The sequence below is a fragment of the Diadema antillarum genome, unplaced genomic scaffold (genome assembly GCF_040938485.1).
Source record: "Diadema antillarum isolate AM-2024a unplaced genomic scaffold, OU_Dant_1.0 seq00000893_RagTag, whole genome shotgun sequence".
Classification (NCBI taxonomy): Eukaryota; Metazoa; Echinodermata; class Echinoidea; order Diadematoida; family Diadematidae; genus Diadema; species Diadema antillarum.
In genome coordinates, this window is record NW_027271756.1 from 136,388 (window position 1) to 156,135 (window position 19,748).

At 38.0% G+C, this 19,748-nt stretch overlaps 1 protein-coding gene across 1 annotated transcript in view; it reads left to right on the plus strand.

Moving 5' to 3' along the window:
• Nucleotides 1-19,748, plus strand: part of LOC139740966 (calcium-activated potassium channel subunit alpha-1-like) — a 180,707-nt gene that overhangs the window by 114,338 nt on the left and 46,621 nt on the right. The window contains exons 10-12 of the mRNA XM_071651551.1: nt 3,154-3,228; nt 9,895-9,942; nt 18,645-18,757. Coding sequence (XP_071507652.1) covers nt 3,154-3,228; nt 9,895-9,942; nt 18,645-18,757 — 236 coding nt within the window. The remainder of the gene's footprint in view (nt 1-3,153; nt 3,229-9,894; nt 9,943-18,644; nt 18,758-19,748) is intronic.

Sequence of the window (19,748 nt, forward strand, 5' to 3'; positions counted from 1 at the left end):
ATACTGCGAGCAAAAGATATCCGCCCATAAGTTTTCTCTCTATCTATCTCTCTCTCTCTCTCTCTCTCTCTCTCCTCGTCATTCTACTTGTCTGCCTATCTATGTATTTATGTATATATTAATCTGACTATCTGTCTATCAATCTCCTCTCTCTTTCATTCTCTTCCTGTATCCATCATGCTATCTTTTGATCTATCAATTTTGCGTTCTCTCCCCCCCCCCCCCCCATCTCTTTCTGTTCCCCTCCCTGACACATAGATTTTATATTGAATTAGTTAATGTAGTGCTGTCTGACAAGGTTATAAGAGATATATCATTCCTACCCAACCTCGCCCATAAATGAAGACATCACACAGTCAGTTACAAACACTCGCATAGTGCTAATGAAATTCTGTACCTTTTGGGGGAATGGATTTTGCCCACAAATACTAGCACATCAGACATCATTCATCTACTCAATGACAAGATTCATATATCTTCTTGCCAAGAGTGCAGTGTTACATTCAGGTTTATTGATTATCAGTGAGTGAATGAAAGATTCACTACATTAACATGTAGATAATGATAATTTGAATTAGAGAGTACATAGATTTATCAGTTAATTGAATAAGGGAGAACTCAATAACGATGATAGTATAAAAGTTAAAAAAAGAAATAAGTAAAAAAAAAAGAAATACTACAACAAAAGCACATGTAAATATTGTAAAATCAAAACAAAATCATACGCTTTTGTGTCAAGTTACATAGAAACACGAACATTCTTTCAGAAGCGGTCTTGCCAGATACTGCATGTACAGTATATTTCAAGCTTTGTGTATCATGCCTAACCCTTTGTCTGCTGTGTGTAGAGGAATGTGCACACTGTTCAAAGTTCCTGGCACGAAAAGGGTTCAGTGCACACTTCACCCAAAACCCTCACTGACCCTAACCCATCCCTCTCCAAACAGATCACTGCCCCTTTGAAATCTTAGTGAAACAAGGCCATCGCCTGTGTGATATGTATGATTCTCATTTCATCAAGTCCTAAACTCATTCATATCCGCTGCAGAGAAATGTCTGTTATCCTGTTAGTTGAGAAAGAACTGTACAAAAAATGTTATCAAATTTTTAAGTGCATGACAATGGCTTTAAGGTGTACATGTACATTGCAAAGCACTTCTATTTTGGATGAAACTGACAGAACATTCAATGATTTGTAATCTTTGAAACAGCTCTGTCAAGATTATGTGTACAATACATGTATCTCTTTTTTATTTCTGTATTGGTCTTGCTTTGATGTGAATACATGGCAGATTGTGAAATGAATGCATGTCTTTGAATCACACCCCCCCCCCCCTCATTCATCAACAGTTTGAAATAGTGCAAGTCTATTCTTTTTGCAGGATTGTTTTTTCCAAAGCTTGTATTTTTCATTGTAGCTTTCTCTTGTTTCTGTGACTAGATACTAGCAATTTCCAACGAGCGTAAGTAAGACATGGTAATTATTGTCAAGCATCAATGTGTAGATTCTCTCTTGCATTTGCATGACTTGTTCCAGGCAACTGTAAATGGAAGTTGGAATAGGCTGTTCAGCTGTGCACACCACTCATGTCCAAGCCAAGAAGCTAGTAATGTACAAGTTTTGAAACTGAACACCATTCTATTACGAGACCAGGCATGCCTTTTTTGTCACCCCCCCCCCCCCCCAAAAAAAAAAGATATATATATATATATATATATATATATATATATATATATATATATATATATATATATTCCCTTGCAAAGATCATTGGATGTCCAGGAACGAGCATGAATTGTAGTCAGTGACAAGTGAAAAAAAAAAAATGCCTCATCACCGATGACGAAATGATAACTATGTCAGGCCTGTGCACTCTCTGTGCCATGTAAATTACATTGTCTGCCACCATGAAACCCACTCAAAATTAACTGCAAAAACAAGAAGGATTTCCTTTTCCAAGAATTGTACCCTTGTTTATCCTTGTCCTTAGCCATCAGGGATAGTTCAGGAAAGGTCAGTGTTATTTTTTTTTTTTACAACAAATTGAGCATCACTCTGAAGTTTACCCGAGGCTATCAAATCAATGACAGGGCACATTCAATGAAACTCGTGGTATAATAGATATGTATCGCCAAGGCTGGTGGAAAGGGATTAACATGCAATGCACGAGGGGGCAACTTAAAGGAGGAACCACTCTCTCACGTTCAAGTTGGACATGAATATGTAAGGTAAACTCGAACAAATGAAACAAATAAATTCTTGATCAAAATTGGTTGGGAAAAAGTGTTAGAATCTGAAAGTTTGAATATATTTTCAGCAGTCTGTGATATGAGCCACAATCATATTATATGCAGTTCAGATGAGGTTAAAACCTCACAACTTTCCAAATAGTTTGAACATGTGAAAATTTTTTTTTTCCATTGGTAATTGTACCATTAGCAGCTTGACCTCTGTCTTTCAAAAAATAATCTTTGATAAATAATTTCAACTGTAAGAATAATGGGACAAGGGAAATATGATTTTATCCTTTTCCATTCTATTAAAGAGGTTTCTGTGCAAACCAAGAGATTTAGATGTACTCATGATATATGTAAAAAAAAAAAAAATAAGTCCGAAAAATGTATATGCCCCATATTAGAAAATCACAGGGGAATTTAGGATGTATTCAAAGGAGGTTGGGTTTTCATTCTGTTTGAAAGACAAAAAAGAACTTCCTATGCATTTTTGAAACTGCTGAGGTACAATGTAATTTTGGAAGCATGTGTGCGTTTGGCACAGGATTATGTACTTCATCAAGCAAATGGCATATCAAAACCACGAGTTTGAAAGAATTCCTATGAGAATGGACTTTAGCCAGAAAATGGAAGAAAAAAAGAGGGGGATTGATAGCTTCATCGATGACAAATGTAAAAGAAGGGTGTGGATATCATGGTGGCGGAATCCAGTCGTGAAGTAAAAGAACATGCCAAAATCCAACTTTCATTGTTTGGCAGATGCACCAAAGTAAACGTGTCCAGCATGAAGATGTTCAGTATGGCCTCTTATATCTGAGACTCCATGATTTCTATGCATGATTCTATGATTCTTCCACTTTTTTTTTCTTCTGCCTTCTTCCTATTTCTACTCCTCCTCCTCTGATGTGTTCTTCACAGATCGAGTCTGCCGCTAAGTCTATCTCACCAACTCCACCACCTGCTCCCCCTACTTTGAAATACAAAGTGGTCAATGTATGTAGCATGATAGTTGTCTTCTTGCTCTTACCATATATATATATTTTTTCTTTTGGTATCCTTTCGTTAGCTCGAGTCATGACGCGAGGACGCCGGGCCTCAAAAAATGTGCCACGCTCAAGATCACCGTCGTACTGTACATGCCACCGCATTTTAGTCCACCTACAGTACAGAACGCAGACACTAATTCATCAGCCGCTAACGAAATGCATGTGCGTGCCACATTGTGGCCATGCAGAGTATTGAGTCTCTGTCACAACATACCACGACAAATTGAGTTTTTCAGTCTCTACAATGTTTTCATATTGTTCATTTCAACACCACAACATGTCAAATTTATATATACACTAGTATACACACAAGTAAACATTACGTTATGTTCATATACTGCTATTGTACCATGCTCATATTGTCATCGATTTTCAATTTTCGACAGTTCACATGTGCCCCATTTTCTTCCACCATCAGTGTTGAGAGCAATATTTACCTGCTACGTATTTCAAGTAAGCAGAAAATTTCCATTCAAATGTTTCATCTGTTTGTAAAGCATATCCATATTAATACACAGTCCATATATAACACTCCCATGCCTTTATGGACAGAGCGTGATTACAGGGGTACATTTCTAGCAAGAAAAGAAAAGAAAAGAAAAAATTTGATAGATGAGAGGAAAACGGTGGAGTAGCAGGAATTCTGTTATTCAATTCAATTAGTAACTGTTGTAATTTTGTTAACATTTCTTTTACAATATACCTAAAAGTACACAGAGTTACTATCCCATTGTTCAAATATCATTTCTTTACAATATACCTGAAAGTGCACAGAGTTACTATCCAATTGTTCAAATATCATTTCTTTACAGCATACTTGAAAGTGTGCAGAGTTACTATCCCATTGTTCAAATGTCATTTTTTCACATGCCTTTTTTAACATGCCTTTTTTTATAACAACATCATATTTTTCGTCACAATTGCACACTCGGCACCAGGAGGCACTATATTCGCACTCTGTGTATGAAAAGCATGGCATGCCAATCTCCTCAGATCAAGACAAATCAAATCAAATCATATCAAGTCACGTGGAAGAAAAAAGAGAAATTCACTCTAGTCCAAATGATTCACCCTCAGAATCTAATCTCAGTTATCATATGAAGATTTTTTTTTAAATTCATTTACGATACTTCATCCATCATGTACAGGTATTGACATTCAATGTGTCCATCTGATAACCATATACAATATTTGTATGTGATATTGAACAGTCAATATTATCCACAGAAGAAAAAAAAATCATATCAGTGTTTGCAATCATGGAATTGGTACTTCATCTTCACACAATCAGTCAAGTGCTCAGATGAATGAGGAGATGATTGCACTTGCGTTTGATTTGCTTTTTGCCTTTGCTCCACAAGAGAATTCACTTTGAGAAGAATACATGTATATACCCTGAATATACTCTTTAAACTCAGAGCGACACAGTAGGGAAATTTTGGAGTGAATTTTGATTAGAAGCAAGAAATAAGTTTCAGTTTCAGTTAACTAGCAAAATATGAACTTTTCAATACCTGTTGTGGCTACACGAGTTTGATATCACTTTCACAAAAATCATTGGCCTGGTACACAAAAATATAAAAGCATGATTTCTCCTCACTTTCATCTGAAGAAATCAACTTCTGTACCTTTGTGGAGGGTTAAAGAGAGAATAGTTTTGACACATTTTGATCTCAATCCAAATAAATGAAAGTGTATCTTGGTAATGTAAAGCTTTAATGTTTAGTGGCACATCACGCACAAAGCAAATGGCAATTGTCGTGCGTGTGATCTCTCATTCATGTGAGCACAAAAACAATTTTTTCAGGTGACTACACAGTGCCGTGCAAGAGGACTCAACCTTCAGATGGTTTTTACTTTCATTTTATTCATTCAACAATGATTCGATTTTACATCAATCTGTCGATTTTGATTTTAGTTTAATTCACATGCTACAGAAATAATGCCAACGCATGTATCTTAGAAATGATTGGGATCACCTCTGAGCATGATTTCAAATTTGCTGTCTTGACAGCTTTAAACAGTGCACTGCAGCTTCAAACTACAATGATTGCATTAAAACTGTGATTGTGTTCATCGAATGATTGCCACCAATTGCACCGAAATCCATGAAATAAAATTTGCAATGATTGCATTAAAAGCTATGATTGCATCCTACACAGCAAGTAACAATGACTGCTTCAAAGTGATGATTTTATTGATTGCACCAATAACTACAATATATCATATCATTAACTCTCTGATGAATGGTTTGATTGCTTCAAAGCTACAAAAATGATTGCGCTTAAACTCAAAAGACTGGTTGATTGCATTACAGCTCTGACTGTGTTTATTAAAAGCTGTGATTGCATCCTACACGGCAAGTAACATTGACTGCTTCAAAGTGATGATTTTATTGATTGCACCAAAAACTACAATACATCATATCATTAACTCTCTGAAGAATGGTTTAATTGCTTTAATGCTACATAAATGATTGCACTTAAACTCAAAAGACTGGTTGATTGCATTACAGCTCTGACTGTGTTGATTGCATTTAAGTTACATTGCATGTTCCCTCGTGAAAGAAGGCCCAGATTGATAGTAGGGAGCTTTAGATTTTAGACGCGCGGACGTTCAAAGGAAAAAAACATGATCTGAGCTTGCGCAGTAGCGCGCGTAAAGTCAATCTATTTTTAGCTTGCGTTGCCTGAGTTGTTTACTACGCGTACTGGGCTATTTTCACGTCCGCACAGTTTGCGACGTAGAGAGCTTCTTCATGTACTGATCATATGGGGGCGCGATTTTATTTTTTATATGTTGCGTCCCAGCGTAATCTAAAGCTACTTTTCCACACGACGCAGGGAGAGGAGAACATCCAGCGCAAGCGTCAGCTCAAACGTCCGCGCGTCAAAATCTAAAGCTCCCTAGTAATCCATCCACAAACAGCACCCAAAATAATTATTACTTGTTACAGCAAAAGCTCATGTCAGCCCTTACATTGTTTTTTTGTATATTTTTTACTGACTTCCATCACAGTTGAAATGCACGTCTTGAACAAATGCATGCTCAAGCAAGTATAATGCAAATTTTTTTTCAAAATTTGTCCTTTGTGACATGCATTTGTCAACATTTTTTAGGCAAATTTGACTGTTCTTTGAACTATTTGCTGTGTTGCAGCTGTAAAGTAACTAAAACTTCAATCCCCTCAAAAGAAAAAAAAAATCATTTCAAGTGGAAAATCATGCACACAATCATACAAAATGCTCGCCTGAAATGCGAATACAGGAGCGCGATGTCCACTTCCTAGACCGAAAAGAAGCATGCAAGTGCAATAATTTCATAGAAAACGTAAACGTGGCAAAAGGAGAAAGATTTTTCTGAGTGATTTTGTTTCAAATCTGACATGGAATTTTAATGTGGAATGCATCCTCGGATGAGATGCTAATTGGGCTTCAAACCAAACTGCATGATTTTATGAGTATTTAGTTTTTGACTGACAAGCATGATTTCATGTGCAAGCATGTGTTTCTCCAGCATTGCTCAAGTTCGATGTAAGCAAATCAACTTGTTCTTTGAAAGAAAATGATGAAAGCTAATTTCTTACTCTGTGAATTGATGTGAAATAGACAAATATTTACCTTTTCTATTGTGTAAGACATACAGCATTAAAAGAATGAGTTTGTAAGGAAATAAGGCAATAAGTTCAAATAAGTGATATATATGTTTATCACCGTAATACACTTTCCTTTTAGTTGCTTTTTTTTTGTCTAACACAAACTAGAGACGCATTTCATGATTTTGCATCTTTTTCATGCTACTTACAGACATTAATTGGTGTCACATCTGAGTACAAATTTAAATGTAACACCTCTGTGCAAATTCTTTCACACTGCTTGCAGTTCTCAACCATTTTCACCGGATCGTATTGAGAAATCTGAATTACACTGTGACCATCATTGATGAAAAAAAAAGCAACAAAATGAACGGCGTGACTGCTGTCACTATCATCACTTTTCACCTTTGTAGCCACAGTGTTGATCTGTTGGCTGCTCTCACAGTCCCACAAGCACTATTCAAGACATATCACACATGCCTCGTGAATCCAGACCATTGAGAGTTGTTTTTCCATCATAATTTTGGAGTCAAAAGCGACCTGAGCCCAGGCCCCTTTTGACTCCATTTTACACCGTTGGCTCGCCACTTTTGCATAAGCAGTTTTCAGCAGCCTTTTTTTGCTACATCACAATTTTCACATAATTTGTCATATATCTTTCTTTTTTTTAAATCGAAAAAAAAATTACAGCTGCTGAGTCTCTTCACTTTACATTGCACAGTATCAAATATACAACCTCCTAGATGGTTGTGGTATTAACTGCATCTGTAACCATAGCAACCGTAAAAAAAGAAGAAGAAAAAAAAAACACATCCAATTATGACCTGCATTGACAGCAGGGACTACAGGCGGTCGACCTGTGCCTGACTATTTGACTCTTTCACGTGTAATGTGCGTAGCTTGCCGTACCAGTGTAATGTAATAACTCCCATTTTTTTTTTTATCTCACCCACAGCATCGTCATCATCCGTAAATTTGCACTGGGTCATGATCTAACAAGCTCCGATTCACTTTTTGCTCCCCCACATTTTATCTCGCAGTCACATCATCCCAGTGGTAGCCATGGCGACCACAACCAGAATCTCAAATTTGTTCTTTTTGTTGTTTTTGTGTGTCGCCTTCATGTCTACGTATACAGTGTAGTCGTTAAAAAAAACATGCATTTTTTATTGTTGTTTTTCATGTATAAGATCATGTGAGACAAGCTAAATGTGGAACTGCTGGAATACTGTGAATATTTATGCATTTGGCGTGTGACTCAGCAGTGTTTTGTACCAAAATGTCTAAGCCGCCGAAATTACATTGAAGGGGTGATGTAGAAATTTCAGGTTTGATGTTTGCCCACAGGGCTCACACAAATGTACATGAGAATCTTGGAAAACACAATGGCCTTTATTAGATTTGTGGAAACAGTTCTACATTAGAACCATATTTCGAACCTCAGATCGTAGAAAATGTTTTATTCCCAAAACTCCTCTTGCGTATAGGTGATCTAATTCAATCATTCACTGAAAGCCAGGCGTGCAGTTTTGCATGACAATTCCAAGCAATATAATTTTGTGAGTTATTACTGTGGTTAAGATTTCAAGCCATATTCAGGAATTTCCAACAAGATGATGAACTGCATATTCAGCATGGGTAATTTTCCGTTCATCATAGACAATCTTGATTGCTTAGCCAAAAGTGAGCCAATCATGCCCACCCTCCATTTTAAAGTCTTTCTTAAGGCCAGCTGTACCTAGGAGTTTTATTTTTGACACTCTTGAATGGTATAAATCTTCACAATATATGCCAGCACTCGCATAGGCTTGGTTTTTCACACATCGTCAGAAAGTCTTCATGTACCAATGGAAAGAGACAACACTTATCAAACGCTTCACACACACACACATATGTAGTACACGATTCCTGATCTTTGTGTCGATCAACATTTCATATGTATAGCAGATCTACCGTCTGATCATGATTGTAATGATGACATGTCACATACATGCTGTACATTCTGCGGAAGAGATCATCTTCTCATAAAGAGTAAAAGCACATTTTATACATGTAAAGAGGTGTTGAATAAGTAATATGTTTATTTTAAAATGATCTTTGATGCTTTGGGTCCCTTGAGGTAAATTATTGATGTGCGTTGTGAAATATTCCAGAGAGAAATATCGGGTTAAAGGGGTGGATCTGACAAGTCTGAATAAACCATTTCCTTTGTGTGGAATTGTCTACTGCCTTGTCTAAAGCAGGTACTGTAACAGTAAATGGAGGACTGTAAATGAAAGTTGTTAAAATTGTGAAGTGAATGCTTTGTATGTTCAAGTCGTCTTGCAAACAACACAGCACCATAGACTTTGAATGTGGTAGGTGCATCAAAGCTTGATTTCTTGTGTAACCTACACAAGGTATGGTTCATGTGTTGTGGAATAAACTTACAGTGGCTGTAGACAATAAGTAGGGTTCTGTATGTGAGAAGTTAGATGAAAAACTTGTGCATACTTCTTTAATTGCAGATGTTAAAACAGTTGGTGCCATCTGTCAGATGTTTGAATAGAAAGATTTGTTGTATCACATGGAATACACTGTACAATCTTGTACTTAAAGTTTGGATTTTATCATCATGCAATGTTGTATAAAAGATACTGATCATTTCTTACTCTGTATAATTGTGACCTCCTTGGTTTTTCTTTTTTCTTCTCTCTTTAAAATATGTTGAATGTATGTTCCTTTCAATTACTATCATTTGTAATTTATCTATATTTCTGAATTTCTTTCCATTTTCTTTTCCCTTTATTTTTTTAATTTTTGCTGTTTTTGCTTATTTTTGGTCAACATTCTGGACTGTCACCCTCCTCCCCCCCCCCACCCACCTCTATTTCTCTTTAATCTGTCATTCTTTCCTTTAAACTTTCTTTCTGTTCTTGATCCGTACCTCCTCTACCCTCTCCCTTCCCTTCCTGCCCCATGGTAATTTGACTTCTCACTGTCCCTCCCACCCCGTTGACCTGTCCACTCCTCTATCAGACTGAAGATGACTCCAGCCTATTGGGTGTACCTGCTGATGAATCACAGGTGTGTGGTTTAGTCCACTCTCAAATCGGGTGAGATCGGGACAGTTTGTTGACATGTGGGTGTTTCATACCACTCCCAAGATTTGTTCGAGCTTTTTTTTTTTTTTTCCTTCTTCTTCTTCTTCTACCACAGTTTAGCTCCCATTGCATGCATTTCAAACAAGTTGATATTAATAGTGTTCTTTTTTTTTATAGATTTTGTTCACACAAAGTTTTAACCAATAAGTGTCAGAGCAGCCGTGCTTACAAGTATTCAAAGCAGAGTTAACACGCACTATTTGGGATCATTCTTTGACAGACCTCGCCACTAACGTTGCATCCAAACCATTGAGTTCATTCAGTATTTATGCCGCATATATATATGGAAAAAAAAAAAAAGATATATGCCATTTGTATATCATATAGTCCTCCCATTCCGTGATTTCCATTTCAAATTTTGCTGCTGGTTTGAACCATAACCAAATATACACCCCCTAATTGAACCATGCTCAACGCATTCATATTTATCCATTATGTGTGTATCAGCTGTCGGTGGAACTAAATCTGTAACTAAACCAAAAGGAACAACAGCATCTGCATATTCATTTCAGTTCAGCTCTGCCCAGCTTTTATTTTTCGAACGATACCCGTATTCAAAAACGCGTTTGCATACCGAAAATTCCCCATTATGTGCAGTTGCAAACAATTCCTCTTTCTTTTTTCGTACTCAAATACTAATTTGAAGAAAAGAAAAGTCTTGTGTTGTTATACTTCTTGATTTTTTATTTTTTTTTTGTAAAAGCATGAGTTTTATTTCATTTATTAATCCATCCCCCCTCACAAGAAATGTGTGACAAAGCTGCTGCTGACGGTAAAGCTCAAATTCCTTTCCCCTCCTGTCAGAAAACTTGAGTATAGTAGCTGAAACCATCACCTGAAAAATGGACGAAAAGATGAGAAAATTCCCACCCGGTCATCCTCCCTCTGGCCTGCTGTCCTTCCTATGTCTCCTGTGCATCGCTCAAACTTCAGTCGCGTCTATTATAAACTCATATCACGAGAAGGTGCATTCCTGATTTGTCAAACATCCCAACGAAACTAACTGGCATGTCTCAAAGATATTTGATAGCCTTTTTAGAATGATGAAGACGATTTTCTTTCCAAACAATCCCTTTATAAAGTATACCATATCATATGCAAGCAGCTAAAATATGTTATAATGGAGAGTACAAATTTTGGCACTTTGGAAGTACGTCATATACATATCTATACATTTTAGTACTTCAAGAATTAGAAAAAATATATATACAACATTGATAAGAAAGATCAAGAGATCACCTTGGTAGACCTTTCTTTTAATTACATTGACTTAGGAATGAATAATTCATACTGTTATAGTGTATCTTCAGTCTTGCAACTCGCAAAGCTCCTTAAATGTGAGTAGTCAAAGACAAGGAAAAATGCTATTTTTGTATAATCATAATTTCAGAGGAAGTTGTATAAAACCAGAATGCAATGCCATAGTTAGTCATAGCTGATATAAAAAAAAAAGTAGTGTATGCACGTGGCAACTGAGATTTTGCTTTTGGTAAAAGTTTAAAGAGTTGGACGCATCACCAAAACATAGGTGGTAGACCTCTAAAGCAAGATTTGCTGAAAATAATGAATAGTATCCTGTCACTGAAAGTCTCAGTGTATTATTGTGGGGGGGGGGGGGGGGGGGGGGGGGAAAAATAGAAACAACAAGTAAAAAAGTATTCACCACCTTGTAGTGTAGCTCGAGTCATCACTGCTGTATTGGACCAATCAAAATGCAGGATTGGTGAATCCGCACTTCTCACGTTGTTTCATAATTTCTCTCACCCACACCTCACCTTGCCCCACCTTGTACTGTACCTTCAACTCACCCCGCTTTCTTCTTAGGCATTTCATTTGCATTTCTTTTTTTGTTGTTTTTTTTTCCCTCCAGTATTTGTATGTTCTCAGTTCTTGTTTGAATTATTCAGTTGTTTTTTATTTTATTTTATTTTATTTGAAAAAAAAAATTGTTCTCAATGTCTTACCTGGTATAGAGAAATCTGTAGTCATGCAAATTATACGTCTCGTTCTTGTGTGTTCTTCTTTATGTAGAGTAATTTATTTGTGAATGTGTAGAGTCCATAGCTGAAACACCAATTCTCATCTTTGCAAGTGAACATGTAGCTACTAACCTATTCAGATCCATTTGTTTTCTAGGTACTGCTGCTACAGATACAATCCGATACGCTTTTTTTCCCCCCTAAGCAAAGCAACATCCATTTGAAAATGTGCTCTTTTTTCCCCTTTTTCAATCAGATGACAGGCTCATTTCAAAATTAGTTAAACTTAAACTGAATAGAGCCGTTAGAAATAACAATAGATGATAATAATCTAGAGGATGAGTAGATTTATTGAAGCTGCTCTTTCGAAGAACCATGCATTAGAAAGCAAGAAAGACGTACGTAGCATGGCAGGAGGGTAGCATCTTGATATCAAATGCCTATTGGACTCTTGAAAGTTTGCTTTAGTTTTCCAGTGGGAATGCACTGCTTTTCTCTAAGGTATATAAGGGGAGTGCAGTTTAGAAGCCCTCTCGTTCAAAGCTCTCAAATTCTGCCTCATAGAATTACAATGTATGAAGACGTTGGTCTAGAGCGTGTCAAATCTTTAAACGTTGACCCACCTGCAGATTCAGTAGTTACTAGAAGTATGACGATCTTTTGATCATTTAATGCCCAAGCCGTTTGCTAGTCTCATCAAGTTTAACCATGCTGCCACAGTAGTTGGATGCTGCTATGTGAGCATGGATTTGATGTTGCTGTATTTGAATATATGGTGTGTTAGGCATGTGAGTTGTCATTCCAGGATTGCAAAGAGCTAACACTGCCTTTAACAATAACCCGGCGATATTCATGTGTTACTCGGGGGATTGCACGGTACCGTGGTCCACATGAATCGTATAGAGTTTCTTCATTCTGATTCTCCGTAATTCCTCACACATTAAAAAAAAAAGGGAGAACATGCAGGGGCGTGTTTTCTCTGGATGTTGATCTGCTCTTGGTAACATGTTCATCCATCCTCACCACCCTTAAAAGTCGGCTCAGCCCTTACGACCCGCCCCCTATTTTTTTTTTTAACATCTTTCGTCTCCAAAGGCAGCGTACTCTGTGCCAACCGTTGTGTGTTGCAGATCCCTCAAAAAAAAAGAAAAAAAAAAGAAGATTGTCGTACGACAGGTTGTGTGTGTGTGTGTGTGTGTTTTGAAGGTGGACATAGGATAAGACGACAGAAATCACAAATTGATAAGCAGCAGTTAATGTCCATCCCAACATCGCAATGCAAGTCATCTCATTCTGACATCACCTTTTTATCATTGTTTGGTCACCTCACAAAGAGGAAGAGGTTTATTCAGGTCTACGCCACTCCATTTCTTCAATCACAATCCAAACCGAGCCTGGTAAATATCATTCCTTGATGGTTTGGCACTTGTCTTGGTTCTGGTCCTTTTTTTTTTTTTTTTACTTCTTCTTTCATTCTTCTCTTCTTTTTTTTTTTTTTGCTCAGAGTGGTTCCATGTTTTTCATTCTTTCCCATCAGCACATTTTTTTTTTTTTTTTTTTTTTTGGTCTATGCAGCATCGTTCTTAAAGTGGTATGCACTCAGCGCAAGTAAGCAATGAACATGGCTGCCCAGTGAATTTCAGAGAGCAAAAACATTACACTGGCAGCAAGCAAATTGTATGTTTCTGATGCCTTCATTCATTATCAATCAATGTGGTTACCATCATTGAAAGTGGAGGTGGACATCAACACCTTCCCCCCCTCCCCCCAAAAATATTACAAAATTGATGAAAGTATCAAACTCTGTTAATGTCAGTTCTCCCTGTTATGACACCGCACCGTATGCCAAATTCACCCGCCAGTCAGCCACCGAACATTGTCTGTCCGTCAGTCACATGTTTTACTCGTTGTCGGTCGTGGTCATGTGGACGAGTACCCGTTGAGTGTCGGTACAGTGAGCATGGTGTTACAGGTCGGACCCAGCATGCTGTGTTTGCGTGGCCCGCCGGTACAAGTGTTTGTTTTTGATTGGAATGTGTGTTGAGCACAATTTGGCATGAGGCGTCCCAGTCGACACATCCCATGAACATTACACTGCTAAGCCCCTTGTGTTCTCCTCCTACCAAAAAACAAACAAACAAACAAACTCATGATGAACCTGACTTAATTCAGTCATACCGATAACAAAGCTGTAATACAGATGAATATTATACAAGTATATATCCAAGCTCATTTGCATTTGTGGTGTAGAGCTTCTCCGATTCTCCTTTTATTCAGGAGCCCCTACATTGTATTTGCAATTTCTGTTCTGGTTTCATCTTGTACGATGTTTTACAGCAGCTAATTTTTGAGTAAGATACAAAATTTCTGAAATTTGACCGCATATTTTTGTGTGTTTTCGTGAAACAAGAGTCTGCACATGTGAGCTCTTCATTTTGATTTAAAACGGTATCTTTATACCACAGTTTCCGAAAAAGAGTGATTTTTTTGCTGTCTTTGTGTGTTTTACAAAACCGTGCACCATTTTCTCTCATGCTTTTGCAGTGTTTGAATTTTTCATTGGTCCATAAGAATGTTGCTAAATTACGTAAGAGCACATTTCAGTATCCATTCAGTTGTGTTTCATATCACCAATGATGTCTCAAAAGTTACAAGTGCAAACCTGATCGGGGATTTCTTAATTTTGACAATAGAACGTTTATCCAGTAGTACAATGAAACCTTGAACTTAAAAGCTCACAAGAGTTCTCTAGCTGAACTAAAACTGTTTTGAATGGCAGCATTTCACAAAATTTGTGGTCCAAAATTGGTGGTCCAAAATTGCTAATCACCTTGTTATATTCTACAGTAGTTCTACAATGTAGAATTTACCTTAAAGATTTTGCAATACTTTGCTTACAAACACATGTTTCAACATTTATTATTGTGTTAGCCTGAACAAAGACCTGTACAGCACCAATCGCACCAGATGCTTTTAGTGTTGTTTAGAAGTGACAAGCGACCGAGAAAAATTTAGCAGTTTTCAAATCAGTCCGTCTTAAGTATCTATTATATTAGACAAAAATGCTATAATATCCCCATAATGCACTCAGCCATTTTGTGGTTTTTGTTATTTGGACTGTTATTCAGTAGACATTGATAGACGATGACAAATCATCACTAGGTCATTGCACTCCATGGCCATCCCCTCTAGCGAGAATGGAATATCCCAACAGACACCATGGTCATTTGGCCAACATTTTGTATGTCCATCATGTGGTATAAAGATAGTTATTTTGCTGTCTGTAAAAGCTGTATGTGCTGAGAATGAACAGTCAGAATGAAGTCATCGTATCGACAGTTCTGGGTGGCAAAATGGCACACAGAGAATATTCCGGGCATCTCTGTGATTTCAAAGAGATGGTGGTTGCATGTTTGTAATATTTCAATCAAAAATATGTCTTTGGCAGTGATGTTCAAGCTCTATAAGGATGATAGTTTCAGAAAAAAAAAAATATCATCATTTGTCATGATAGTCGCAGAGTACTGAAAGCATTTTAAAGCTTGAAAAGGCATAATAGTTGTAAATTCTGGAAGGCTGGTGAGAAAAAAGGGACCTGTATCACTACGGAATGTATGAAAGGATTTCTGTTTGTGACCCAACATCACCAAATTCCTCATAAAGCTCCCAAACGGTACCATGATTTTTGGATTGGTAGCGACATTCTGTAGACTGTAAAACTTTGAAACGATGCATCAGTCATCTCACGTAATTTTCATAAATCTAGTTCAGAAGGGGGAAAAGATAGCCAATTTGCAGACAAAACACAGTTTTGGGCAAAATCAGCTTCAATGTTAGCAATGCTGGTTAGTTATATAATAGAAAACACAAAGCCAATTGAAAAGCCCACAAAAGACATTCTTCACTAGTAGCTTCATAGTCCAAAGCGCTTGTAGTCTTGAAAGTTCTCAGACAGGAGTTAGTCAAGATGTCAAACTATCGACTGACAAACATCGAATTTCACATTTCTAAACCACACTACCTTTAATTCTATTCAGCTTTGATGGCTTTGATTTTTTGTAACTTTAATACTGAAGGTAACTTGGTGTTGGGTCACACTTATACAGGTGTATATTAAATTCAGTTCATTTATTCCATTCCATAACTGAGAGAATATACAATGTATAAATATAAATACTTGTATATAGGATGCAGAATGGTCATCTCTTACTCAATCCCCAACATTAATTGTATGGTGTCTGTGTGTCCTCCTTGTGTGTCTCAAAGTTTAAGACACCCCAAGTTTCATTCCATACGCAAAACTCATCATGCAACATATTAGCCTTGGTTTCCTGTTGTACCTCCGATGCCCATCTCCCCCACCCCACCACCCTCCATCGCAAATAATAAAAGACTATATCAAAGGGCTTTCATATACCACCTCTATAGCAAGGATCACTAGCCCACACTTAGTACCTGCCACGCTCAGCTGTTTGGTAGACACCCGTAGTGTTCTATTGTAGATGCTAAAAATACCACCGATTTGTGCTTGTCGAGTGAGTGCCTGAGCAAACCAGTATCGTTCCCGCGTTGTCTGTGTTGCCTCAAGTTGTATCAAAGTGTTGCCTGAAGTTCAAATGTTACCCACAAGTTCAAATGTTTGTCCACGTGAAAAGCCATGCCATTGTTTTCATTATTTTTCTCACCACACAACCGTCGGCTTCCATGACCCCCTGCCCCACGCATCCCGTTTACAAGTTTAGCACAGTGTTACAAGCAATTTGTGATTGCTGGGCGCAAATTTGCCACCACCCCTCATAGCTTGAGTCTCAATCATTTTGCGGCTACTAAGAGTGGCTACCACTCGGGGGCTTACCACCCCAGCCCTGCTGGCTACATGTGCTTCTGGATTCCCAAAGGGACCGCCTTGAAGGAACACTGCTGTCGGGCAACCGCTACCAGATACCTTCTGTGGCAGCCACTGGTGTCGGATTTTAATCGCAACTTATATATGATTACTTATTTTTGGTTGCCGGGATATATTAAACCTCATCTACCATCTACAGTCATTGTAACACCGCACCAGTGATGTTAATTTGTACCCGAACTTTGCTGCCACGTAAGCTGCAGCATGTCAACATCAGGGCTGCCTGGCGGCTGATCCAGACTGCAATGCAGCAACACACACAACGTGGCTGCCACAGAAGGGTACCACTAGATGGCTTCTGCTCACACCTGCCACATGTGGCTGCAATGTCGTTCTCGACCACCTCCTGCTCAAGGCTTGTAATGTGTAGTGCCACAAGTTCATGTGTAGTTGCTAACTATTTTACCACATCCCATTAGGGCTTGCATACTACACCAAATACTAACAATTCTTGATACTTGGGAGAGAGACATCTATGAAATGAGAGCATATTACCGCCTCTTGAATAATAGGGCATCACTACACTGCATTGCTACGTATGTTTATGTCTTTTGTATTTTACCAGTATTTGACACCATTCATTTGACACTTGACGTATGTTGATCATCTTCTTCTTTTTTTTAATGTCATTGCTTCATACAGAATTTTCTTTGAATTTTGTCAATATGACTGCTGTTATGTTCACTCAAGTCCGGATTGGATGTTTGATGTAACAGTTTGTGAATGCGTTTTAGTTGTTGTGTTTTTGTTTTTTGACAGTGATGAAGTGATAACAATCAGTTCTTGTTGTGTTCTATTTTCCCAGCCATTTTTTATTTTTATTTGGTTATATATAGGGACAATCAAGAAGGTTAGATGGATTTACAGCATTAGGTTAATCACAAAAGTCTTTTGATATTGCGTATTAATTTAGAACCCCTGTGGTAATGGAGAAACATGGTGTGATGAGCACGCTTTATTAGGGATGTTGAGTGACATGTTAGGACTTGAAGAAGAAAGAACAAGAAGACATAGAATGAAGATCAAGTTTAAGAGAACAGTTATCACGCCTTGTGTTTAATCTAAAGTATGGAAAAGGGCCCAGTGTCGTTGTTAGTGATGCGTGTGTTCCACAAATATTTTGTGTTGTTCAAGATTGAATTATGCCAGATTTATTATTTGTTGATAAACCCAGAAACAGCCTGCATTTTGTTCGTCTTGAGAACCAGTACATTGTTATTCTTGGCAAGGGGAAATAGTCATGATTGTATGAAGAGAAAAGATTATTCTTATTATCATGAGAATTACTTTGATAAAAAGGATGGTAATTATGATAATGTAAACAATATTGGTAATAGTGATAAAGGTAAAAAAAGATGAATGAAAAGAATCATAATGATTATAAACAAAGGACTCTTAAAATTATTTTTTCCTGATGATCATTATCACAAGAAGGATGATTTTTCATGTTACTTTTACTATCACATACAGTATCATCATTTGATTGTATATGCAGAACACAATCAGATTATGTTGACATCTTCAGATATTAGCCAGGGTTCTAACTAACTAAAACGCCACCCAAGTACTAATGAATGACGAATAGTAGATTTGGCATTGCACATGCACAAAGCGCATGGTCAGTGTATGAAACCGGTGCTGCATGTGAATGTTGATAATGAGCACGCGCTGTTCCGGACGGCCACCCCAGCGCGCAGATTTTCGACTAACATGGCCTCATCTCGTGGTATGCCTACCCAGCAGGTGCAGAGGGGCTCGTGGCAGAGCAACTATCTGGAGGGATGTGGCAACGAGATGTACACGGAGTACCTGTCCAAGTCCTTCTCCGGACTTGGTTTTCCAGAAGTGGCGCAGTGAGTACCCCAGTGATGTCCTTTGCAGACCTCCAGAGCATTTTGAATTTGGAGGAGAGAATCTGAATTTTGACCTCTCCCAGCCCTTGTTTCAATAGAAGTTTCCTATTTTTCTTGATAATTTTAGTAAACACTCCAATGGGAACTGCTCTTTCTCCCCTACTTTTGAGCCAAATCGTCCTTAATGTTTGGTCAGAAATGTTGGGAGGTCTGTCCTTGTATGGGGGGGGGGGATTGCTGTGGCATAGTAGATGTTAAGACTCCTGACTTTTAGTTGGATGACCCGAGTTCGAATTCAGCTCAGTGCTTAAGTCCTTGAACTAGATGTTTTTACCCACTATGTCCCTCTCAACCCAGGTGTGTAAATGCGTACCTGGGAACGCTAGGGTAATAATGGCAGGACCCTCTGGCAGAACAGTGTTAACACTGGAGAGGCTACCCTGGATAAAGAAGACTAAAGAAAAAGACCAAGAATTGGTCAAGTTTGAAAGAATAAGACAGACAATTACTTCTTTTTTCAGTCTTGTAAATTGCAAGTACACCAGATAGCCATGATTTAAGTGGTCCCCCTTTTTTTAAAGTATGGGTGAAAGTTGTGGAAATGTTTGAAAATTGATAGGGCTACACACCTTCATTTGGAGTTTAATGTAAGAATTTGACCTCACAAGCAGTCAAGTTGGAAAAACCTCATTCTCCTCCAGGGACATTCCTTCCCACCAATCCCCCTCCCCCCCCCCCCCCCCCCCCCCCCACCACCACCACCACCAACACAAGTGCTTTGCCTTACTGTGATTACTGATGGTGCTCTTGCAAACTTGTGCACAAGTTATATCTATGCGTCTCACTTCATTACAGGTTTTAGCTACCTTTTTCTTGCACATGTTCCCCCTAAAGATCATATGCATGGAGGGGAATTACCACTTGTAACTCTCATTACCTTCCATTTCCCCAAACCCATGTTTCCCTCTCCCCCCCCCCCCCCCCCCAAAAA